Source organism: Myotis nattereri, assembly GCF_964212035.1.
Source record: "Myotis nattereri genome assembly, chromosome: 18".
In the NCBI taxonomy this organism is placed as follows: domain Eukaryota; kingdom Metazoa; phylum Chordata; class Mammalia; order Chiroptera; family Vespertilionidae; genus Myotis; species Myotis nattereri.
The window spans coordinates 19,077,447-19,097,743 of NC_138093.1; the positions used below are offsets into that span (position 1 = coordinate 19,077,447).

Below are 20,297 nucleotides of genomic sequence, written 5' to 3' on the forward strand. Positions count from 1 at the left end.
AGGAAGCCACTACAGTAGTCCGCACACAAGATGATGCTAGCTTGCTTAGTGTAGTGACAGTGATGATGGAGAAAAGTTAACCAATGGGAGTAGTAGTAGAAGAAATAGTTAAAATCTGAATGTATACATCATTGGTACATTTAATAAATATATTTTAAAACCTTTTACTTTATTCTATATTTGTTTACTTTTTAATATATTATATTAGTTGTGTAGTTCTCCTTGATAGTCATTGCCTACTTCTATTTACCTTCTTGCTTTACTGTTGAGAGCCTATTGAGTAATTGCTTAGATGTTTAATAACAAAATATTGATACATAGAAGAATATATAAAACATCTCTAAGGTATAAATAAAAAACAAAATACCTGTGATGTATCATCTCATATAGTTATAGAGTTTTAGCTGTTAGAAGTAATTCTGGAGAAATCCCAGGCAGGCAGGCAGGCAGGTGAGCAATTAGGAGCCAGAGGTCCTCTTAGAGATTTTCTGACTAGCATCCATTAGTTGAAAGGAAAGGAAGGGTAATGACTGTATTAAGAGTGGCAATAATCAAATACCTAATGACCCTGCAAATGAAGAGAATTATGCCTAATGTAAAAACAAAGAATGCTTAATGTAATGAGCTATGTAGATATATGATAATAATACTCTTGTTATTAGAGCTTCACATTGTAAATTAGTCCCTATATAATCAGATCTGAGAAAAGGGTGGGAAGGAAGAAAAGTGAGGGACTAGTAGAAACAGCCAGTCTCTAAAAAGAAGAAAATTGTCTTGTTAGAACTACTGAAACTTTGGTGGAAGTTGGTGGAAGGATAGAAGGAAGCTTAATGGGTCAAAGGCACTGCTCCTTGAACTTTCCTTCTCATATACCTTTGAAAGCATGTACAGTTACGTGTTATTTACAGCATTCTTACATTAAGATCCCTGCCTGTGATTTTTGGGAAATAAATGTGCTTTAGTGGTCTACTATTTGAATTTCCATAAATGAGATTTTTTTTTTTGCCATGTACCTGATTTTAGAAAATTATAATTCAAAACTGTCTTTAAAATGTGTAAAATCTATACTTGAAAAATCATTTGTTTAGATGCTTTTTATTTTTCAATGGTTTTGTAATAAAACATTATTTAACTTTTCTTTGTATGGAATGTGGGATCTTTATACATTTATGAATATTTATCTAATGTAATTTTAATTTTTAATATTATTGTAAAATGTTAGTTAAATCCAATTTTGTATGATTTTAATACTTTTAGGCATTTCTACAATCAAAATTCTGCCCTAACTGGTTTGGCTCAGTGGATAGAAAGTCAGCCTGTGGACTGAAGGGTCCTGGGTTCGATTCTGGTCAAGGGCACATGCCTGAGTTGCGGGCTTGATTCCCAGTGTGGGGCATGCAGGAGGCAGCCAATCAGTGATTCTCTCCAATCATTGATGTTTCTGTCTCTCCCCTCTCTGAAATCAATAAAAATATTTTTTAAAAAGTCAAAATGCTTTCCTATAAAATAGAACTTTTCTAGCCTTTTAAAAAATTGGCATAAGATTGAAATATAATATCCTATTAGTTTCAGGTATACATCATAGTGATATGATATATATTCCTATATAATAAAGAGGTAATATGCAAATTAACCCTCACACCCTCACAAGATGGCAGCCTACAACCAGGCTGGCAGGGGGGTTATTTAGGGACGACCAAACGACTGAACAAGCAGGCTGCATGGGGCAACCAGGCCGGCGGGGGTGGTTGGGGGGGCGTGAGGCAGTGAGAGGTGACCAGGCTGGCAGGGGTGGCAGTTGGGGGTGACCAGACTGGTGTGAGGGGCAGTTAGGGGTGACCAGGCCGGCAGGGGAGGGCAGTTGGGGGCTATTAGGCTGACAGGGAGGTAGTGAGGGGCAACTAGGCCAGTGGGGGGCAGTTGGGAGTTACCAGGCCAGTGGGGGGGCAGTTAGGGGCAATCAGGCTGGCATGCAGAGGCAGTGTGGGGCGATCAGGCCAGCGGGGGAGGCAGTTAGGGGTGACCAGGCAGGCAGACAGGTGAGCGATTAGGAGCCAGAGGTCTAGGATTGTGAGAGGGATGTCCAACTGCCAGTTTAGGCCCAATCCCAGGGATCAGGCCTAAACTATCAGTTGGACATTCCCTGAGGAGTCCCAGATTGGAGAGGATGCAGAGGGTGCAGGCTGGGCTGAGGGGACCCCCCTCCCTGACCACAAATTTCATGCACGGGGCCTCTCGTGTGTGTGTGTGTGTGTGTGTGTGTGTGTGTGTGTGTGTATTATTTCTAATATATTATTTCTAATAATAAGTAAGACTACTTACCATCTTACTTACCACAGTAAGACTACTTACCATCTCTCATTATACAAAGTTATGACAATATTATTGACTCTATTCTCTATGCTGTACATTACATCTTTATGACTTATTTATCTTATAACTGGAAGTTTATGCCTCATAATTCCCTCCCCTAGTTTCACCTGCCCCCCAACCCATCCCCTCTGGTAACCAACAGTTTGTTTCTTATACCTATGAATCTGTCTGTTTTGTTTATTTGTTTTGTTTTTTAGATTCCCCATATAATTGAAATCATATGATATTTATCTTTCTCTGTCTGACATATTTCACTTAGCATAATACCCTCTAAGTCTATTCATGTGTTACCAATGGTAAGATTTCATTTTTTATGGCTGAATAGTATTCTATTATATATTCACTGAGTGGCCAGATTATTATGACCACCCCTCAGTACTTCGTTGGGCCACCTTTTGCCTTCAATACTGTGGCGATTCTTCTTGGCATTGACTCCACGAGATGTTGAAAGGTGATGTGAGGAATCTGACACTATGCCTGATGAATAGCACTGTCCAGTTCTGCGAGATTTGATGGTTGTGGAACCAGCTGCCTGATGGCTCTTTTAACTTTGTCCCACAAATGCTCAATTGGATTGAGATCTGGTGATTGTGGGGGCCACCTAAGCAAGGTAAAGTCTCCCTCATGTTCTTGAAACCACTTCTGCACAATACGAGCACTGTGGCATGGCGCATTGTCTTGTTGGAAGAAGCCATCTCCATTGGGATACACCATCAACATGATAGGATGAACTTGATCAGCAGTGATACTTAGGTATGTTGTGCTATTCAAACGTTGTTCCACACGAATTAAAGGGCCCAAATCATGCCAGGAAAACATGCCCCAAACCATAACACTGCCCCCACTAGCTTGAAGGGTTGTACTCATGCATGTGGGGTGCATGCTTTCATGCTGTTTCTTCCAAATTCTCACACTGCCTTCTGCATAATGCAACTGGAAACGTGATTCATCAGACCACATGACTTTTTTTCCAATGCTTGACTGTCCAATCTTTGTGTTCCTGTGCGAATTGGAGACGTTTTATCTTGGTAACTGCAGACAGCAAGGTGTTCCAACAGGCCTTCGGCTTCCATATCCCATATGATGCAGTGTACGTCTAATTTGCCTAACAAACGTCAGGTGGTCATAATAATCAGGCCACTCAGTGTGTGTGTGTGTGTGTGTGTGTGTGTGTGTATCCCACGTTCAAAGGCTGTTAAATCGTGTTATTTACCCATATCTTCAGAAAAAAATCACTTCTGTTATGGTAAACAACCTGCTTCCCTATTTAAATGGTCTGGCCCTCTAGCAACTTCAGCGCAAAATTATAGTTAATTTGCCTACAAACGTCAGATAGTCATAATAATCTGGCCACTCAATGTATATATATATCACCTATTATTCATTCATCTATCATGGGCACTTGGGTTGCTTCCATATGTTGGCTATTGTAAATAATGCGGCAGTGAACATAGGGGTGCCTATATCTCTTTGAATTTTTATTTTCTTTGGATGCACCCCTGTGTTCACTGCAGCATTATTTACATTAGCCTTTTTATATTAAATTTAAATATTTACTTTCAAACCTCAACATGGTTCTCATTCTAAGATTGTTATTCTAACTTGTTTATAAATTTTTCTGGTAATGAAAAATGCACTTCCATTCTCTTTACCTAAATCCTTAAAAATTTTAGCAATAATAGGTCTTCCTGAAAGGCAGATCAACATAAAGGAAAGAATACGGCCTCTGTTCTTTACAAATTGTTGTTTGAAATCCAAAAGAATTCTTCTTAGACATTTCCTGACTGGCAGCCATTGGTGGAAAGAAGAGAAAAAAGGGATGGGGTTCATAAATACCATGTTAATAATGACAGTTTTGACCCATTTCAATCCTAGGTTCATGACTCTGTAATAGGCAAGTTATCATATCTTCTCTAGAACCCTTTCTCTTCTCTTGGGAAATGATAATGATGGTACCTACTTCATAGAAAGTTAGGTTTTTATAAGCACATAGCGTAGTGATTGGCACATAGAATGTACTCAACAAATGTTAGTTCTTTTCCATTTTCATCTTTTTATTTAAATCATTATCCAAGGATCCCCCCCCCCCCATTGATTTTTAGAGAGAGTGAAAGGGAGGGAAGAGGAGGAGGAGAGAGAGAAACATTGATGCGAGAGAGACACATTGACTGGTTGTCGCCTGCACATGCCCCAAGGTTCATGCCCTTGCCCGGGAATTGAACCTGCAATCCTTCAGTCTGTGGCCCAATGTTCTAACCACTGAGAAGCCCTTCAGGTTCCATTTTCATCTTAATTTCCCTAACTTAATTCTGAAATATTGGTAAATTAGTTCTAAATCACTTTTAAGAAAACTGCTGACCCCATAAGAATTATGCTTAAAATAGTGAATGTTTGTTGATAGTAACTCAAAATAAATGAAAATGTTTTTAACCTTCATCAAATGAATGAGCTAAATTTTCTGTCTTTGAACATGGGTATGGGTAACTCAGGTACCATATGACAAGTTCTTTGACTCGTTGAATCTTTTTCATGTTAGGGTGAAAAGTGGACTAAGCAAACATTCTGCTTATTTTTAATACCTACTCTTCTGAGGTCATATTTGACCTTAAATATTTTCCCAAATTGATTTTAGTATACAGGTGTTAGCTCCAAGGCTTTGTTTGTACAGTTAACTACATCAAATTCAGCAAGTTAGTGTGGGTGTGGCAGGGATTTGAGAGATTAGGTGATTTCTAACTTCTGTTAATCAAAATATAACTATATTTTAGAGAATAAAAATAGAACTATATCACTTGAGTTCATGAAGACTTAGCTGATTTTTAATAATTAATAAGTTTTTTCTGCCAATGAGCATTAAATTACTGCTGACTTTTTAGTGTCATAGTACCTTGTGGTAGTTTTTCTGCAGGGTTTAAAGGTGCATTCCAGTTTTGTTTTATTTTTCCTGTCCTGTCCAGAGGAAATAATCTTTACAAATGATATAGGGAGACTATTTCTAGAAGTCCATACATGCCATTAATATGTTATAAGGATCGGTCAGTCCCATTGTCTTCTTTTGTCAATCTTGATCGGAGCTTGCCGAGTAAGTCTATAAGCCTGCATGTGCCTGGCAACTGTTACCTAGTGACAGTTTCAGCTGCTGTAGCCATTGGCTGTGCTGTTGATTGGGGCAGGAGGACCGAGTCACCTTTCTGATGGTGAGTTCTTCTGCATCAGCTCAGGATGAGGAGGAGGAGCCGGGCTCCAGCTCAGGTGGAGGCAGTGATGCCGAGCGATTGTGAAGAATATCCTGACAGCATCCTGGAAGCTGCATCACAGTGAGTCGGACTTCTGAATCGAGCAGCTCATAACAGTGAATGTATGTGAGGAGCACTGCCTTATTCCTGTAACAAGAGAACTATTTTGTGACAAGTGAAGCTGGGAATGTGAAAGGAGGAATATCCTGTGGCTGTTTTAAAAGAAGAAGGACTTCCCTGCATGACTTGGTGATGCACGAGAAAATAACTTTCAGAAGAGTGCCGCTGCATTGTTCCTGAGGAAGTCTGTGTTTTTAACCTATGGCATTTCTTCAAAAGGTGTGACAACAAAGGCTGACAAGCGACTCTCCGAAATGCCTATACTTTAAAAAAGACTTTTGACAATGTTAACCTTGTATCAGGACGACCTTGGAAGCCTGTTGGGTGGATTCATTCCTGCATTATTCCTTTCATTATTTCAGACTCTAGGATTTAAACTCATCTTGATGTGTTAGAGGTATTTTAAAACAAAATCATTTTACAACCTACCCAATGGCCCCTATGCTAATTGAGTACTTGCTCAAAATAGAATGCAGAAATAGAAGAGACATTTAAAAAAACATATGGCTGCTACATAACTGCAAAAAAATGCAAACAAGGTAAATTTCTACTTTCAGAAGATTTAGTTGAAATTTCTTTATTGTGTTAATCATCTAATGAAACTAGAAAAGGCAGAGAAGTATAGATTATGCTGTCTACTAGAAATACCTAAGTAGTAAATAATGGCAGCATTTCTAGTCAGATAAGCTCAGAGTAGATAGGAAAGTTTCCATTATTGTCTAAATTTCATATAAATTCACAGATATATTTGAGACATAGGTGTGGTTGCAAGGTGAGCAATAACTTTGAGCTGTTTATTTTATGGTCATGCTTCATTTTAAGGAAGGTGGCATATCAGACAATGAAAGTTAATGATGCTGAAATTAATAGCAAAATAATGTATTTTTCTTTTGAAAAGGAAGAAGTATAAATTACATTGTTGGTGGTAGCACCAGTAACTGTAATATACTAAAACTGTTTTTTTTTTCTGAGCACTTAAAAAATGCATGCAGAATGAAAAGTTTGTCATTTTTTGTCAGGTGTTAACCCATTACCTATTATCTTCCTACTGGAAATATGTATTGTTTTGTTTTGTTTTTCGCATGAAAGCTATATGGCAATCTGGAGTCTGTTACCTCTGTTCTACTCCTTTGTGCCCAAATACATATGAGTCTTTTGGAATTAGCCTTTTCCAGAAAGGGGGTAGTGGTGGCAGTTCATAGCTTCTTAAAGAAATGAGAAATGGATTATAAAGTTGACCTACCAGCATCAAACCCTCAACTGAGCCCCAAAACACTCTTTGTCACAATGAACTTTTTCTTAGCTTTCCAACCAAATCTGAGATCTTAATTATTTAAATTCTAAAATATGAATCCACTTCTTATGTTAGATGAAACAGGAAGCCTGAGACAATTTCAGACTTTTTCTTTTCTCATTCTTTCTAGTTGATCCTTAAGAAACAGCCTTTCTGAGGAGGACAAACAGCCCACAGAAGCTTTTCTTCTCTTGGCAATTGCTTTTTTTCTTTTTGCAGCTTTAATTTTTTATTGTGCAAGGTAATAAATCCATTTTCCCTAGAAGTGCCTTGTGTCTGCAAAAAGTTGTTTGAGACCACCAGAGGATGCTAATGGTGACCTTTCTCCACCTCCGCTGTAGCTTATTCTCCTCCCTCTCCCCTTAAAACTGAGGTGTGTCACTGCTCACTGAGGCTGATGAAGAGACTTGAGTCCTTTCTGGGATGCTCAGCTGTGACAGAAGCACTGCCACCGTCTCCTGAAGCTGATTCTGAGACTCTCAGGTGCAGAGTTTAACAGATGCTGGCAGGGCACCGGCTTGCTGTAGCCCAGGCTGCAGGTTCCCTCAATTCCAAGCCATGAACGAATCCAGGTGGACTGAATGGAGGATCCTAAACCTGAGCAGTGGCCCTGTGAATGTGTCTGCGCGTCACTCCTGCCCACTAGGATTTGGCCACTACAGTGCAGTGGACATCTGCGTCTTTGAGACAGTTGTTATTGTCCTGCTGACATTTCTGATCATTGCTGGGAATTTAACAGCCATCTTTGTCTTTCACTGTGCTCCACTCTTACACCATTATACTACCAGCTACTTCATCCAGACGATGGCATATGCTGATCTTTTCGTTGGAGTTAGCTGCTTGGTTCCTACTCTCTCACTTCTCCACTACTCCACAGGTATCCACGAGTCACTGACTTGCCAGGTTTTTGGATATATTATCTCTGTTCTCAAAAGTGTTTCTATGGCATGTCTTGCTTGCATAAGTGTGGATCGTTATCTTGCAATCACCAAGCCTCTCTCCTACAATCAACTGGTCACCCCTTGTCGGCTGAGAATTTGCATTATTCTAATCTGGATCTACTCCTGCCTAATTTTCTTGCCTTCTTTCTTTGGCTGGGGGAAACCTGGTTACCACGGTGACATTTTTGAATGGTGTGCCACCTCTTGGCTCACCAGTGCCTATTTTACAGGCTTTATTGTTTGTTTACTTTATGCTCCTGCTGCCTTTGTTGTCTGCTTCACTTACTTCCACATTTTCAAAATTTGCCGGCAGCACACCAAAGAGATACATGACCGGAGGGCCCGGTTCCCGAGCAATGAGGTGGATGCTTCTGGAGAGACTGGACACAGCCCCGACCGTCGCTATGCCATGGTCCTGTTTCGGATAACCAGCGTATTTTACATGCTGTGGCTCCCCTATATTATTTACTTTCTTTTGGAAAGCTCCCGGGTCTTAGACAATCCAACACTGTCCTTCCTAACAACCTGGCTTGCTATAAGTAATAGTTTTTGTAACTGTGTAATATACAGCCTTTCCAACAGTGTTTTCCGGCTAGGCCTCCGAAGGCTTTCCGAGACAATGTGCACGTCTTGTATGTGTCAGAAGGAGCAGGACACACGAGACCCCAAGCCCAGGAAACGGGCCAATTCCTGCTCCATTTGAAGAGAACTGCCCAGTAAATCAAGTGTAATGGATAGTGGTTTGTGTTCATAGTCTTGATTCATCTGGAAATTTGCCACTAGAGAAATATTTACTTGAATAGTAATATGAGATGAAGGGACTAAAGGTTTCATTTTTTTCTTTTTTTTCATGGAGGAAAAAACTAAAGGAAAGGATGTATAGAGAGTAATCTCATGAGATAAATATTGCATGTGAGTATCAATGTGCAGTAGTGGGAAAAATTAAGCACTGAGGATGACAAAAGTAAGTCAGATACCCCACAGGATGCGAGCCAAGCCCCTCGGTGTCTTTCTCTCTGATTGAACTCTGTCCTCTGTCTTTGTCTCTAATTCTTGTCTCTTTACTTTCATTGTGTTTGTGGAAATTACTTGCATCAATTTTCCTCTATAGAAAAATGCTACATATTATATATGTGGCAAAGTATAATCTTTGGCATCAAAGTGTACTTTTAAACACACTGATCTGAAATCCGTAAGTGGTCTCTCATGGATGTATAGTAAGCATTGTATGTTAGTACCTGCCACACAACCCTTTTTGCTTGTGTTTTTATAATCTTCACAGCACACATTTTCTGTCATGAGCAAAAACAAACAGTATTTTTCTTTTATCAGGGTAAAATGATGCTCCCCTTCCCTGTATTCCTGCTGTATTTCCCTTTATCTGCATCCTTTTGTACCTTAATTCAGAAGTATCTTAGCTAATGAAAGAATCTACTACATAGAGCAATCAAAATGTTAAATAATTTATTCCTTCCAACAAAGCAATCGATAACCAGTATGAGATATTATGTTAAATCTTTTTAATGGGTTTTAGAAACATTTTTTCTGATTTCTTTTAAATTCTTTCACATTCCCAAAGTGGTGTCCCTTTTGCTATATAGTAAAGCTTTGTTTTCCCTTAATACAATCAACAAATAATTCTAATGCAGATGGTGAGTACTCACCCAGAAGTGAGGCATTGCTCTTAAAGCTACTTGGTGTGTCTTTTTTTATTTTTAAGACTAAAATATTGACCTTTTTGTGCTAGGTTTACAAAACTTACTGTTCTGTCCACCAATCATCTGTGTAATATGCATTTGCACATAGTATATTTTTTACAACAAAGAAAATGTAAATGACATTATGTGATCTGTGCCTAATGTTTTCTTAGCACAATATATAGATCAATGTTGCTTACGTCACCAACATATGGAAAAAATATACAAAAACTTATTTTAGTGAAAAAATACTTTTGTGTAGCTGTTATTTAGATATTTATATTAAACCAAGCTGTATTCTTAGTGCTGCTGAGAATATAATATACTTAACTATGAAATACAGGTGACAGCTTTCAGTATTTTCTTTTGTAATGATCTGTTTTCATATTCAGAGTTTAAATTAGCTTATTTTTTAGTGTGCTACATGGAATTGTGTAATAAATTGTCAGGGGTTTAGATGTAGCAAAATGGCATTTGGGAATTAGTAGTGAAGCAGGTCTGAGTGGTAAAACATCTAAATCTTACTTTTTTAGCCATAATTCTCCTGCCTGATAGATATTTTAAATTTTATATCAAACTACTACTGAGTATTTTTCTTCTCAGCATTTTTGATTTGTTTGTTTTATGAAATGCATTAATGAATGTGCCTACGGAAGCCAACCATGTTGCACACTGGTGGTTTGACTTCATAGGCCCTTTAGTGGAAATGTCATCATTCTATTGAGGTTGTTCTGAAACCCTGTATATTTTTTAAAATGTAAGAAAGGTTTAAAATAAATAATAAAATAGTATTCTATATATCAAAATCAGACTTTGCTCCAGTTTAATAAAATACTTAACTTGGAACAAGAGTTTACTTGTTTGGGATCAAAATTTAACTGTTTTATATTTCTGTGGTTTGGGTTGCTTACATTAATTCTTGTCCCCAGTTTGCAGTTGGCATCTTGGAAAAGTTGAAATGCACATTTTAAGTTTAGATCAGTTCAATGAAACATGATACTATAACTTTTCAGTGGTCATAAATAGGACCTTCAACATGTATTATTTGAGAACAAACACATTTTGATTCCTTAAGTTTGGAGTGTACAGATAGTTAGAAAAGACTCAGTAGATGACCTGTATAGGAACCGTGAGGTCCTGTTTATTGCATTTTCCTCTTCTAGCTTTTTCTCATAATAATTCTAACAACAGTTATGCGCCAGGCACCGTGTTAAGTTTTACATGTGAAATTTAATCCTACTATGACTCTTTGAGATAGCTACTGTTATTCCCATTATAGAGAGGAGGAAACTAGAGAAAAGTGACTTATCCAAGGTCACTCAATAAAGTCAGTGTCAGAAGTTCAGTAACACCCAGCTGTCCTGGAGCCAAAGCCTGCACACTTAACCACTTTACATACTCCCTCCACCTCTACCCCCTCCCCACAAAAAGCACCTTCAAACCTTTGTACCTCTTTTCATACAAAAATTCTCTTTCTTTTTTTCTCACCTAAATCTTTTGCTTCACTTCTTTTTCTGTTCTGGTGATATCTTTTTTCTTGATCTTACAAATCTCTTTGATGAAAACAGCAATTTTAATAGGCCCAAACTTGTCAGGTTAGTCTATAATCTGTAATCTATAATCAAACTATTTTTGATTATAGTAAAAAAAATAGTAAAAATGAAACCCCAGGCATGGCATTTCCTTGACATTATTTTTGTTCATTTTTGTTAAGTTTTCCTTGAATAGTTTTTTAAAATCTCTATAAATTTCTTATTGAAAGAGAATTTTTTTGAAGAAGAGTAGAAATGGAAGTCTTTATTGTAGCCTGAAAGGGGAGCCACTATGAGGCAAGTTTTAGGTTTAGAATCTCTATTTATTATAATGTTTCCTGTGTAACTCTAGGGTAAGCCACTTAACTTTCTTTTGACATACTTTAATATGTGTATAATTATAGAATAAGGTAACACTTATTTTGAAACAACTCTGTCTTTTTCAGAATAATGCGTTTTAAGAACAGGAAGCATAGCCGTTTTTCTCATCATTATATAGTGTTCTGTGATAATTATCCAATTTGGTTATAAATGACAGAATATATAATTTATTATGTGAGTGTACACATAAATGACGTTGTTGTGTTAAAGGACTGTGCTCTGTCTCTCCTCACCCTGAAAACTAATTTATATATATACATAACAAGTATGTGATACACAAGTAAAGAAGAACAAGATGTGGAGAAGTGCTATGTAACATGCTGAGCATGGCATCACTTGTGTTCAGGTAGAAGCACTGGCAGTGCACAGGAGCCTATGTTACTGTGGATGCTCTATTTTGATGTTTTAGGTTCCAACAGTTGACCTTTTCTCTGAGCAAAACTATTGTAAGATTAAGAAGGTTATGTAGAAAGTGGCATATTCTACAGCCAAGTATATAGACATTGGGGAAAAACAAAATGACCAGTGACCAGTGTTTCTTGGAAATGAAAGTTTTATCCAGTGCTAGTTTTGCTCTATAATTTAAAATATTCATAACTTTTTAAAAATAGTAAAAGTGGGCATCTTTTAAAATATTAAGTGATGTGATTAGGTATTTCTTTATTAATTTTTTTTATAATGAGCATTTACTTTTTTAATAATTAGGAAGATAAAATAGTTTTAATAAAAATAATGCTGTCTATTTAAAAAATATTTTGACTTTTCACTAAACAGCTTTTGTTCTTTCTATAAGTAACATTATACAGTTTTGTCTTAAAATTATTTTGCTTTGATGATAGTTTATATGATTTTCATAATACTTGTTATTTTAGATAGTTTTTCAGAGAAATTTGATGACCTTCTACTTATGATATCAGACGTTCTTATTTTTGCTTTAACACAATTGGTTTGAAGTGTTATTTGCTGAATTTGAAATGGATATCAATCACTGTAAGGTTTTTTTATGTACCACTGATGACACCTTCTAGCATTTTTTCCCACATCTTTAACAAAAGGATGACCCTGCATTTCATAGATTGGCAGGATTCTATTTTCAGTCCCCCCATCTAAAAAGGTCATATCTATAACTTTTTAATGGTAATTTTATTCTATTCTTATATATGTTTAGAGGCCCAGTGCACAAATTCGTGCACATTGAAAGGAAATTAATTAGAAGGTGGCTGGAGGGGCGGGACTGGGCGAATCCGGCCAGACATGCCCTGGAGCCAACCTCCCACGGTCCCTCTACAGCTAGCTGCACCTGGTGTAGCCAAAGCTCGAAGGGCATCTGCAGAGTGAGCGGGGTCCCTCTGGCAGGTGGGGGTCCCTCGGCCTGTCCTGCAGGGACCAGGCCAAAACCGGCAGTCCGACATCCCCCAAGGGGTCCCAAATTGCGAGAGGGTGCAGGCCAGGCCTTGGGACCCACCAGTGCATTTGTGCTCTGGGCCTCTAGTATGCATATAAGATTTTTGGTTAATCTCTTCCCTCCCTCCCCCCTCCCCTCTTCCCTCTGAGATTCATTAGTCTGTTCCATGTTTCCATGCCTGTGGTTTCCGCTCCTGTGTTGAGTGTCTGCACCCTGGTGGTCAGTGTGCGTCATAGCTACCAGCCGGTCAGCCAGTCAGCTGGTCACTTAGGCTTTCACTAGTATATATATGTACTAGTAGATTGCCCATGAAGGTGAAAATATCACAGTAATAAATCTAGCAAGTGTCTGGTGTGTCTGATAGATATTAAACATAAAACACATATAGGATATCAGTACCTTCACCATAGTAAATGGGACCATATTAATTTTTGAGATTCTAAAATTTATAGATGATAAATATCAAGAAACATAGCACATAGAGTAAAATTTATTGAATGGTAGTATTTGCTAAAATTCTAAAACTTTCCCAAATGCTACTTTATTCAAGAGAAATCACTTTTATCTTTGACTTTAAAAATTTGACTCCAATTTTATTTTATGTTTTCTACTTAAGCAAGTATAAGTATGGTTGATGCCAGTTAAAAGTGCCCGAATAAACTTTATAAATTCAAAGTTGTGGCATTATTTTAGTTGAGAGGCCCCCACAAACACAAAATCAAGTATAAATGTATATAGCCTGTTCATTCAAATTCAAAATATAGCCCTGGCCAGTGTGGCTCAGTTGTTTGGGCATCGTCCCATGCACCAAAAGGTTGCTGGTTCGATTCAGGGTCAGGGCACATGCCCAAGTTGTGGGTTTGGTCCCCAATAGGGGGCATTCAGGAGGCAGGAGATGGATGGTTCTCTCTCACGTTAATGCTTTTCTCTCTTCCTCTCTCTAAAAAGCAATAAAATATCTTTAGAAAAAAAATGTCAGACTATATCTTTGAACGCAATGCAGACTGTAGCAAGCGGTGGCCAGTGTTTTGTCTGAGGTTATGCTTGTCACAAACCATTGATCACGGATATACTCAGTGTAAAATACAATTTTAAAGCACTTTTGTTCATAATAGAGTTTGAAGTTTAAAATAGGTATTATTAGATCATACATGTTATGCTAATAGCCTCTTCACAGTTATTTCATTTACTTTTTCAGGAATTTTATAATAAAAATGTTAAATTGATATTACAAATGATAGATGTAGAGAAGATTAAAAGATAATTTGTGAAGAAGCCAACAAAAAATTCCTGAAAATACTGGTTTTATTGTTTTACTAAGTTAAAATACATTGGGAATTTTCTTATATTTATTATTTTGACAAGGAAAAGATGATTCAAAATTGGTTTTTCAGAAATGCTTGCAGTTATGAATTTCAAAGTAGAGCATAGTTCTTTATTTGAAAGGAAAAAAACACTGTATAATGTATATCTAGGTTTTTGTGAAATGTTTTTCTTGCCAAAGGTTAAAATTTAAAATGAAGTTGTATTAAAATTAAAAATTGCAAATAGATATACATTCAAATTGCTGCTCTCTTCAAATAGATTTTGAGGAAAAACTCACTATCCCAAAGATTAGTTTATTATCCTACTTCCACCACTCCCAGGCAACTAAAAAACCTTATGTGTCTAAGATCTTAAAACTTTACTGGTCATGGCATGTATGGGGGGGCAACTGATGGATGTCTCTCTCTCTCTCTCTCTCTCTCTCTCTCTCTCTCTCAAATCAGTAAAAAACATGTCCTTGGGTGAGGATTAAAAAAAGAAGATAGCAAATTATCAGGTTTTCATTAGTTTGACTTCAGATGAAAAATCTCAGAGATTCATTAGGTCTTCCTACCCTTTTCAGAGTACTCAGTAGACTGGAGGTGTTAAGAGAAGACCTCAAGGACTTCCTATAGAGATTATTCGAATGTTGATATTGTGTCTATTTCATATATCCACCAACTTGCCCTTTCATGTTAGCACCTTTTAATTTCAGACAACTTTATAAAAGAATGAATTATAGCTAATCACTGTAAACTTATTTCCAAATTCTGCCTCTCCTGATTTCCATCCCTTTTACATAACTAATTTCTCCTTTTTCATCTTCAATCAAGATTCATTTTGTGTGTTTTTTAATTTTTAAAGAAGTATTACCCCTTGAGGAAGTTTAGGGGTCTAAAGGCATAAAAAAGAAAATTAAATACCCGTTGTTCCATTACTGATATATAATTAGATATAACAACTTTTCAATTTTTTTCTTCTTTTTTTTCCACTATGGACTAACACTTTTTCTATATACTAGTAAAGGATATTTTGGCCCTGCTGGCATGGCTCAGTGGTTGAGCGTCAACCTATGAACCAGGAGGTCACAGTTTGATTCCTGGTCAGGGCACATGCCAGAGTTGCAGGCTTGATCCCCAGTAGAGGGCATGCAGGAGGCAGCCAATCAATGATTCTCTTTCATCATTGATGTTTCTCTCTCTCTCCCTCTCTCTTCTTCTCTGAAATCAATAAAAATATATTTTTTAATTTTAAAACAAGGATTTTTAAATGCAGTTATTTATAATATAAGCATTTTTGATGTTATTGTATATTCTTTTTTAATTAAATCTTTATTGTTCAGATTATTACATTTGTTTCTCTTTTTTCCCCCCATAACTCCCCTCCTCCCAGTTCCCGCCCCACCCTTCGCCCTCACTCCCCACCCACTGTCCTCATCCATAGGTGCACGATTTTTGTCCAGTCTCTTCCCGCATCTCCCACCCCCCTTTCCCCCCCAAGAATAGTCAGTCCATTCCCTTTCTATGTCCCTGATTCTATTATGATCACCAGATTATTTATTCACTTGATTCTTAGATTCACTTGTTGATAGATGCATGTTTGTTGTTCATAATTTGTATCTTTACCTTTTTCTTCCTCTTCCTCTTCTTAAAGGATACCTTTCAGCATTTCATATAATCCTGGTTTGGGGGTGATGAACTCCTTTAGCTTTTCCTTATCTGTGAAGCTCTTTATCTGACCTTCAGTTCTGAATGATAGCTTTGCTGGATAAAGTAATCTTGGTTGTAGGTTCTTGGTATTCATCACTTTGAATATTTCTTGACATTCCCTTCTGGCCTGCAAAGTTTCTGTTGAGAAATCAGCTGACAGTCATATGGGTACTCCCTTGTAGGTAACTGACTTTCTTTCTCTTGCTGCTTTTAAGATTCTCTCTTTGTCTTTTGCTCTTGGCATTTTAATTATGATGTGTCTTGGTGTGGTCCTCTTTGGATTCCTTTTGTTTGGGGTTCTCTGCGCTTCCTGGACTTGCAAGTCTATTTCTTTTACCAGGTGGGGGAAGTTTTCTGTCATTATTTCTTCAAATAGGTTTTCAATATCTTGCTCTCTCTCTTCTTCTGGCACCCCTATAATTCTGATGTTGGTACGCTTGAAGCTGTCCCAGAGGCTCCTTACACTATTTTCGTATTCTTTTTTCATTTTGCTTTTCCAGTTGGGTGTTTTTTGCTTCTTCGCATTTCGAATCTTTGACTTGATTCTTGCGTCCTCTGGTCTGCTGTTGGGTGTCTGTATAATATTCTTTATTTCAGTCAGTCTATGCTTAATTTCTAGTTGGTTCTTTATCACAACATCGAGGTTCTCATTAGATTTCTTGAGGATCTCACTACATTTATCGGCGGTTTCTAGAAAATTATTGAAAGACCTTAAAATTGCGGTTTTTAGCTCTATATCCTCCATTTCTGTCATGTTTCTTTGTCTCTGCATTTTTTATGCTTTCTTGGTGCACCCCCTTGTGGTCTTTGTGTGCAGTCTTGTTGTAGTTAAGCCTTGATGGTTGTCGGCAATACTGGGGGTGATTTGACCTCTAGGCCAACTGGCTATGAGAGTCAGCTGTGTCTCAGTGGGAGAACTTCTGTGCTTGATCTCGGTGCTAATCTAGCATTTGCCTGAGGCTATCCGGCAAATGGCTCTGGGCAGGGCTTGGGCGGGGCGGGTCCCCGGGGATCTACAGGGCGGGCCGGAGCGAGAAGTTATGGCTGCTCTCAGTTCCATCCCTAGGGGCTCTGCCTCACAGAGTCCCAGCAACCACTGCAAACCTGAGTTCCGACTGAAGCCAGACAGTCCCGCTTCTCCCGTTTGAGTCTGGGTCCCTAGAGACTCGCCCAGATCTGGAGCTCAGAGTCTGAAACTCCCTCCCGATTGAAAACAACAACCATGCCCTCCGCCTCCAGCCCGCTCCGCGTGTACTCCGCACCTTAGTATTTCACTTCAGCACTGCGCCTCCTCTGAGTCTGGGTATGATATTCTCTTTCCTCCTAGTTGTAGAATTTCCACTCAGCCAGCCTTCCTGTGGTTCCGGATGATGTCCGTTCCGTCTTTTAGTTGTATTTTTGATTGGTTGTTCGAGGCAGCAATCTCCGGCGTTAACCTATGCCGCCATCTTGGTTTCTCTGTATGTTCTTTATGAACGTCTTTATAAATAAAACATTGTCTCTATTTAGTATTCTTACAATTTTTAAGAAATAAATACTTAGTTAAAACGTATGGAGATATTTTAAGATTATTTATACATATTGCCAAATTGCTTTCCAAAAGGAGTGAGCCAGTTTGTCTTCACACCAATAATTATCAAGCTATGTTGTTTCACCACAAACTTTCTAGCAGAAAGTCTACAGTAACAAGTAAATTAAGGGAATTGATTTTCACTTTATCCCCTCCCAGCTCCTTTAAGAGGTTGTTTTGTTAAGGCAGTTTTTTCTGGTATTTGTTTTCCTAGCATACCCGCCCCCACACCCCCCCTCGCCAAATGTAGCTAAAATGGGTCTGCTGAACCTCATTTAAAGAAATAATTCTTTATTTCAAAGGTCTTTGAGCCCAGATTATCTTCTCACTTTATTAGTTCACCATTTACTCTGCTGCTGCTTGGTTAAGACCAGCCGTGGGCAAACTACGGCCCGTAGGCCGGATTCGGCCCGTTTGAAATGTATAAAAGTAAAAAAAAAAAAGACCGTACCCTTTTATGTAATGATGTTTACTTTGAATTTATATTAATTCACACAAAAACTCCATCCATGCTTTTGTTCCGGCCCTCCGGTCCAGTTTAAGAACCCATTGTGGCCCTCGAGTCAAAAAGTTTGCCCACCCCTGGTTATTTTCAGAACACGGAATTCTGTTAATGCTCTTGCCCTGTGATCGGTGCTATCTTAAGCATTGCCTATTTCAGTGTGTGTTGTGTGTGCCCCAGGACCATCTGTGTACTGAAGTTTGAGAAAGACTTAGAACATGTTCTTCTGCCCTGTTACAGCAGTAACATCCCTACTTGCCTCTCCAGGAAGGGGAGGACCTTTTCCTAAGCAGATTTTTAGGTCCTGGATCCTTGGAGTGTATGTGGGCATCAAGACTTCAGCTGTTAAGGGCTGCGGTCCCCAGGCCTGGTTTTGACTCTAGGATTTACCTGACCTGCAGAACTGTGGGCACAATTCCCTCAGCAGCTTTACCACTTTGAAGAAGTCCTACTTGGTGTGGATGTGAAAAGAGCAGGGGATGCTCACACATCTGCATCTTTTCTCTTCACTGTGTCTTTTACTCAAATCTCTCTATATTTAGTGGTTATTCAATATTTGTTGAGCTAAGTATAAAGTGCTTTCTATATATTAAGTCATTTATTTCTTGAGTTCAATTGAACTTAATTATCCAAATTAACTGTATTTTTGTTTTTTTCCACCACCCCCCCCCAATTCAGTGGAGGTGTGGTTGTACTGAAGGTTACCGCAAATCCTTTTCCCCTCTGCATTTATATTAGAGACTAAGTGAGGAAGCCATAAAAATGAGTGTATTAGGAGAGTCGAATGATTACTTAATATAGGTATCATTTAATATAGCTATTCTCTCTAATTGAATTCTTCCTTCCAAACCCCATAGTGTAGGCTTTGAATGTGTTTTAAAGGAGGATGAATGCACTTTGGGAAGATTTGAATTTTGGATAATTTTTATTTGCATTCAGCTGAAATGAATGTCTTTCTGAATTCTTTATGATGATATAGAAAAAATTAAAATTCTATATTACCCCAAACCTTCTCATATGTTAGTAGAACTATTGTTCCAATCTCTGGTCTTCTCTTTATCTTGGAGCATTTCTGGTAAATTATGGTTTTGAAGCTCATCACCAGCTTTTCTCAGAATATGCTCTAATATATCCTTCTTTAAATGGTGCTCAGAGCTGAATATAATGTTCTGTATGTAACATGACCAGTGTCAGAGGAAAGTGGGGTTATCTTTTTTGCTTGCTTTATATTTCATACTGCTAATTTTTATGCACAAAAGTAAATTAGATATCTTTGTTAGTTATGCTTTACTGTTTAACATTTATTTTCAATAAACCCATAAATATTTTTCACACCTTCTTAATTATACGTTCTTTCTCTACATGTACAATGGTTTATGTTTTTTTAAAACCTTATCTTTCTCTCCCTTAAATTTCATCTTGTTAGAGCTGGTTCATTTAGTCCAGTTTTTTTGAATCTTCATTGTATTTTGAATATATTAATTAAATGTTTGCCATCTTTAAATGTGATAGACATATTTAATGTATAAGGCCAGATAATTGATGTTTAAAAATCAAGCTTTGTCATGGGTCCCTAAGACCACCTCCAGGTTTGGTGATTTGTTGGAAGGATTCATAAGATTGGCTGTACCCATGGCTAAGAATTATTGCAACAAATGGATATTAAACAGAATTAGCAAAGGGAATCAGATGGGAGCTTTTAAGAGTCCTCTCCAGTGGAGTCACACAGTGTCCACTTAATTCCTCTAGCATGTAGTGACAGCATGTGCAGTGTTATGCAGCTCATTAGAGACTCAGCACCCCAGGGTTTTACTGGGGGCTGGTCACACAAGCATCCTTGGCTGAGCACCTACCAAAATCCCAGACTCCCAGAAGGAAAGCAGATATTCTGTTTAATAAAAGCCCAGCGACTGAAATGGTGGAATGACCAGAACTACCAGAGACCAGAACACCACGGCCCCTCATCCCGGCTGGCCCCACCCCTCAGGGAGCAGTTAGGGGCGATCGGGAAGGCAGGCAGACGAGGTTAGGAGTGATCAGATAGGCAGGTGCGTGATTAGGGGCGATCAGGCAGGCAGGTGAGCATTTAGGAGCCAGTAGTCCCAGATTGCAAGAGGGATGTTCGACTGCCAGTTTAGGCCCGACCTGCAGGAATCCCTGCGGGATCGGGCCTAAACTGGCATTTGGACATCCCCTGAAAGGTTCTGGATTGTGAGAGGATGCAGGCTGGGC

The 20,297-nt window shown here is 38.3% G+C and overlaps 2 protein-coding genes across 4 annotated transcripts in view; both read left to right on the plus strand.

The window, feature by feature from the left end:
- RABGAP1L (RAB GTPase activating protein 1 like) overlaps window positions 1–20,297 on the plus strand; it is a gene marked incomplete at its 5' end in the record, with an annotated part of 440,168 nt that overhangs the window by 141,012 nt on the left and 278,859 nt on the right. The window lies entirely within an intron of this gene.
- Window positions 7,582–8,667, plus strand: GPR52 (G protein-coupled receptor 52; the record flags this gene model as incomplete). The annotated part of the gene is made up of 1 exon (XM_081112113.1): window positions 7,582–8,667. The coding sequence occupies one exon, from the start codon at window positions 7,582–7,584 to the stop codon at window positions 8,665–8,667; it is 1,086 nt and encodes a 361-aa protein (XP_080968239.1).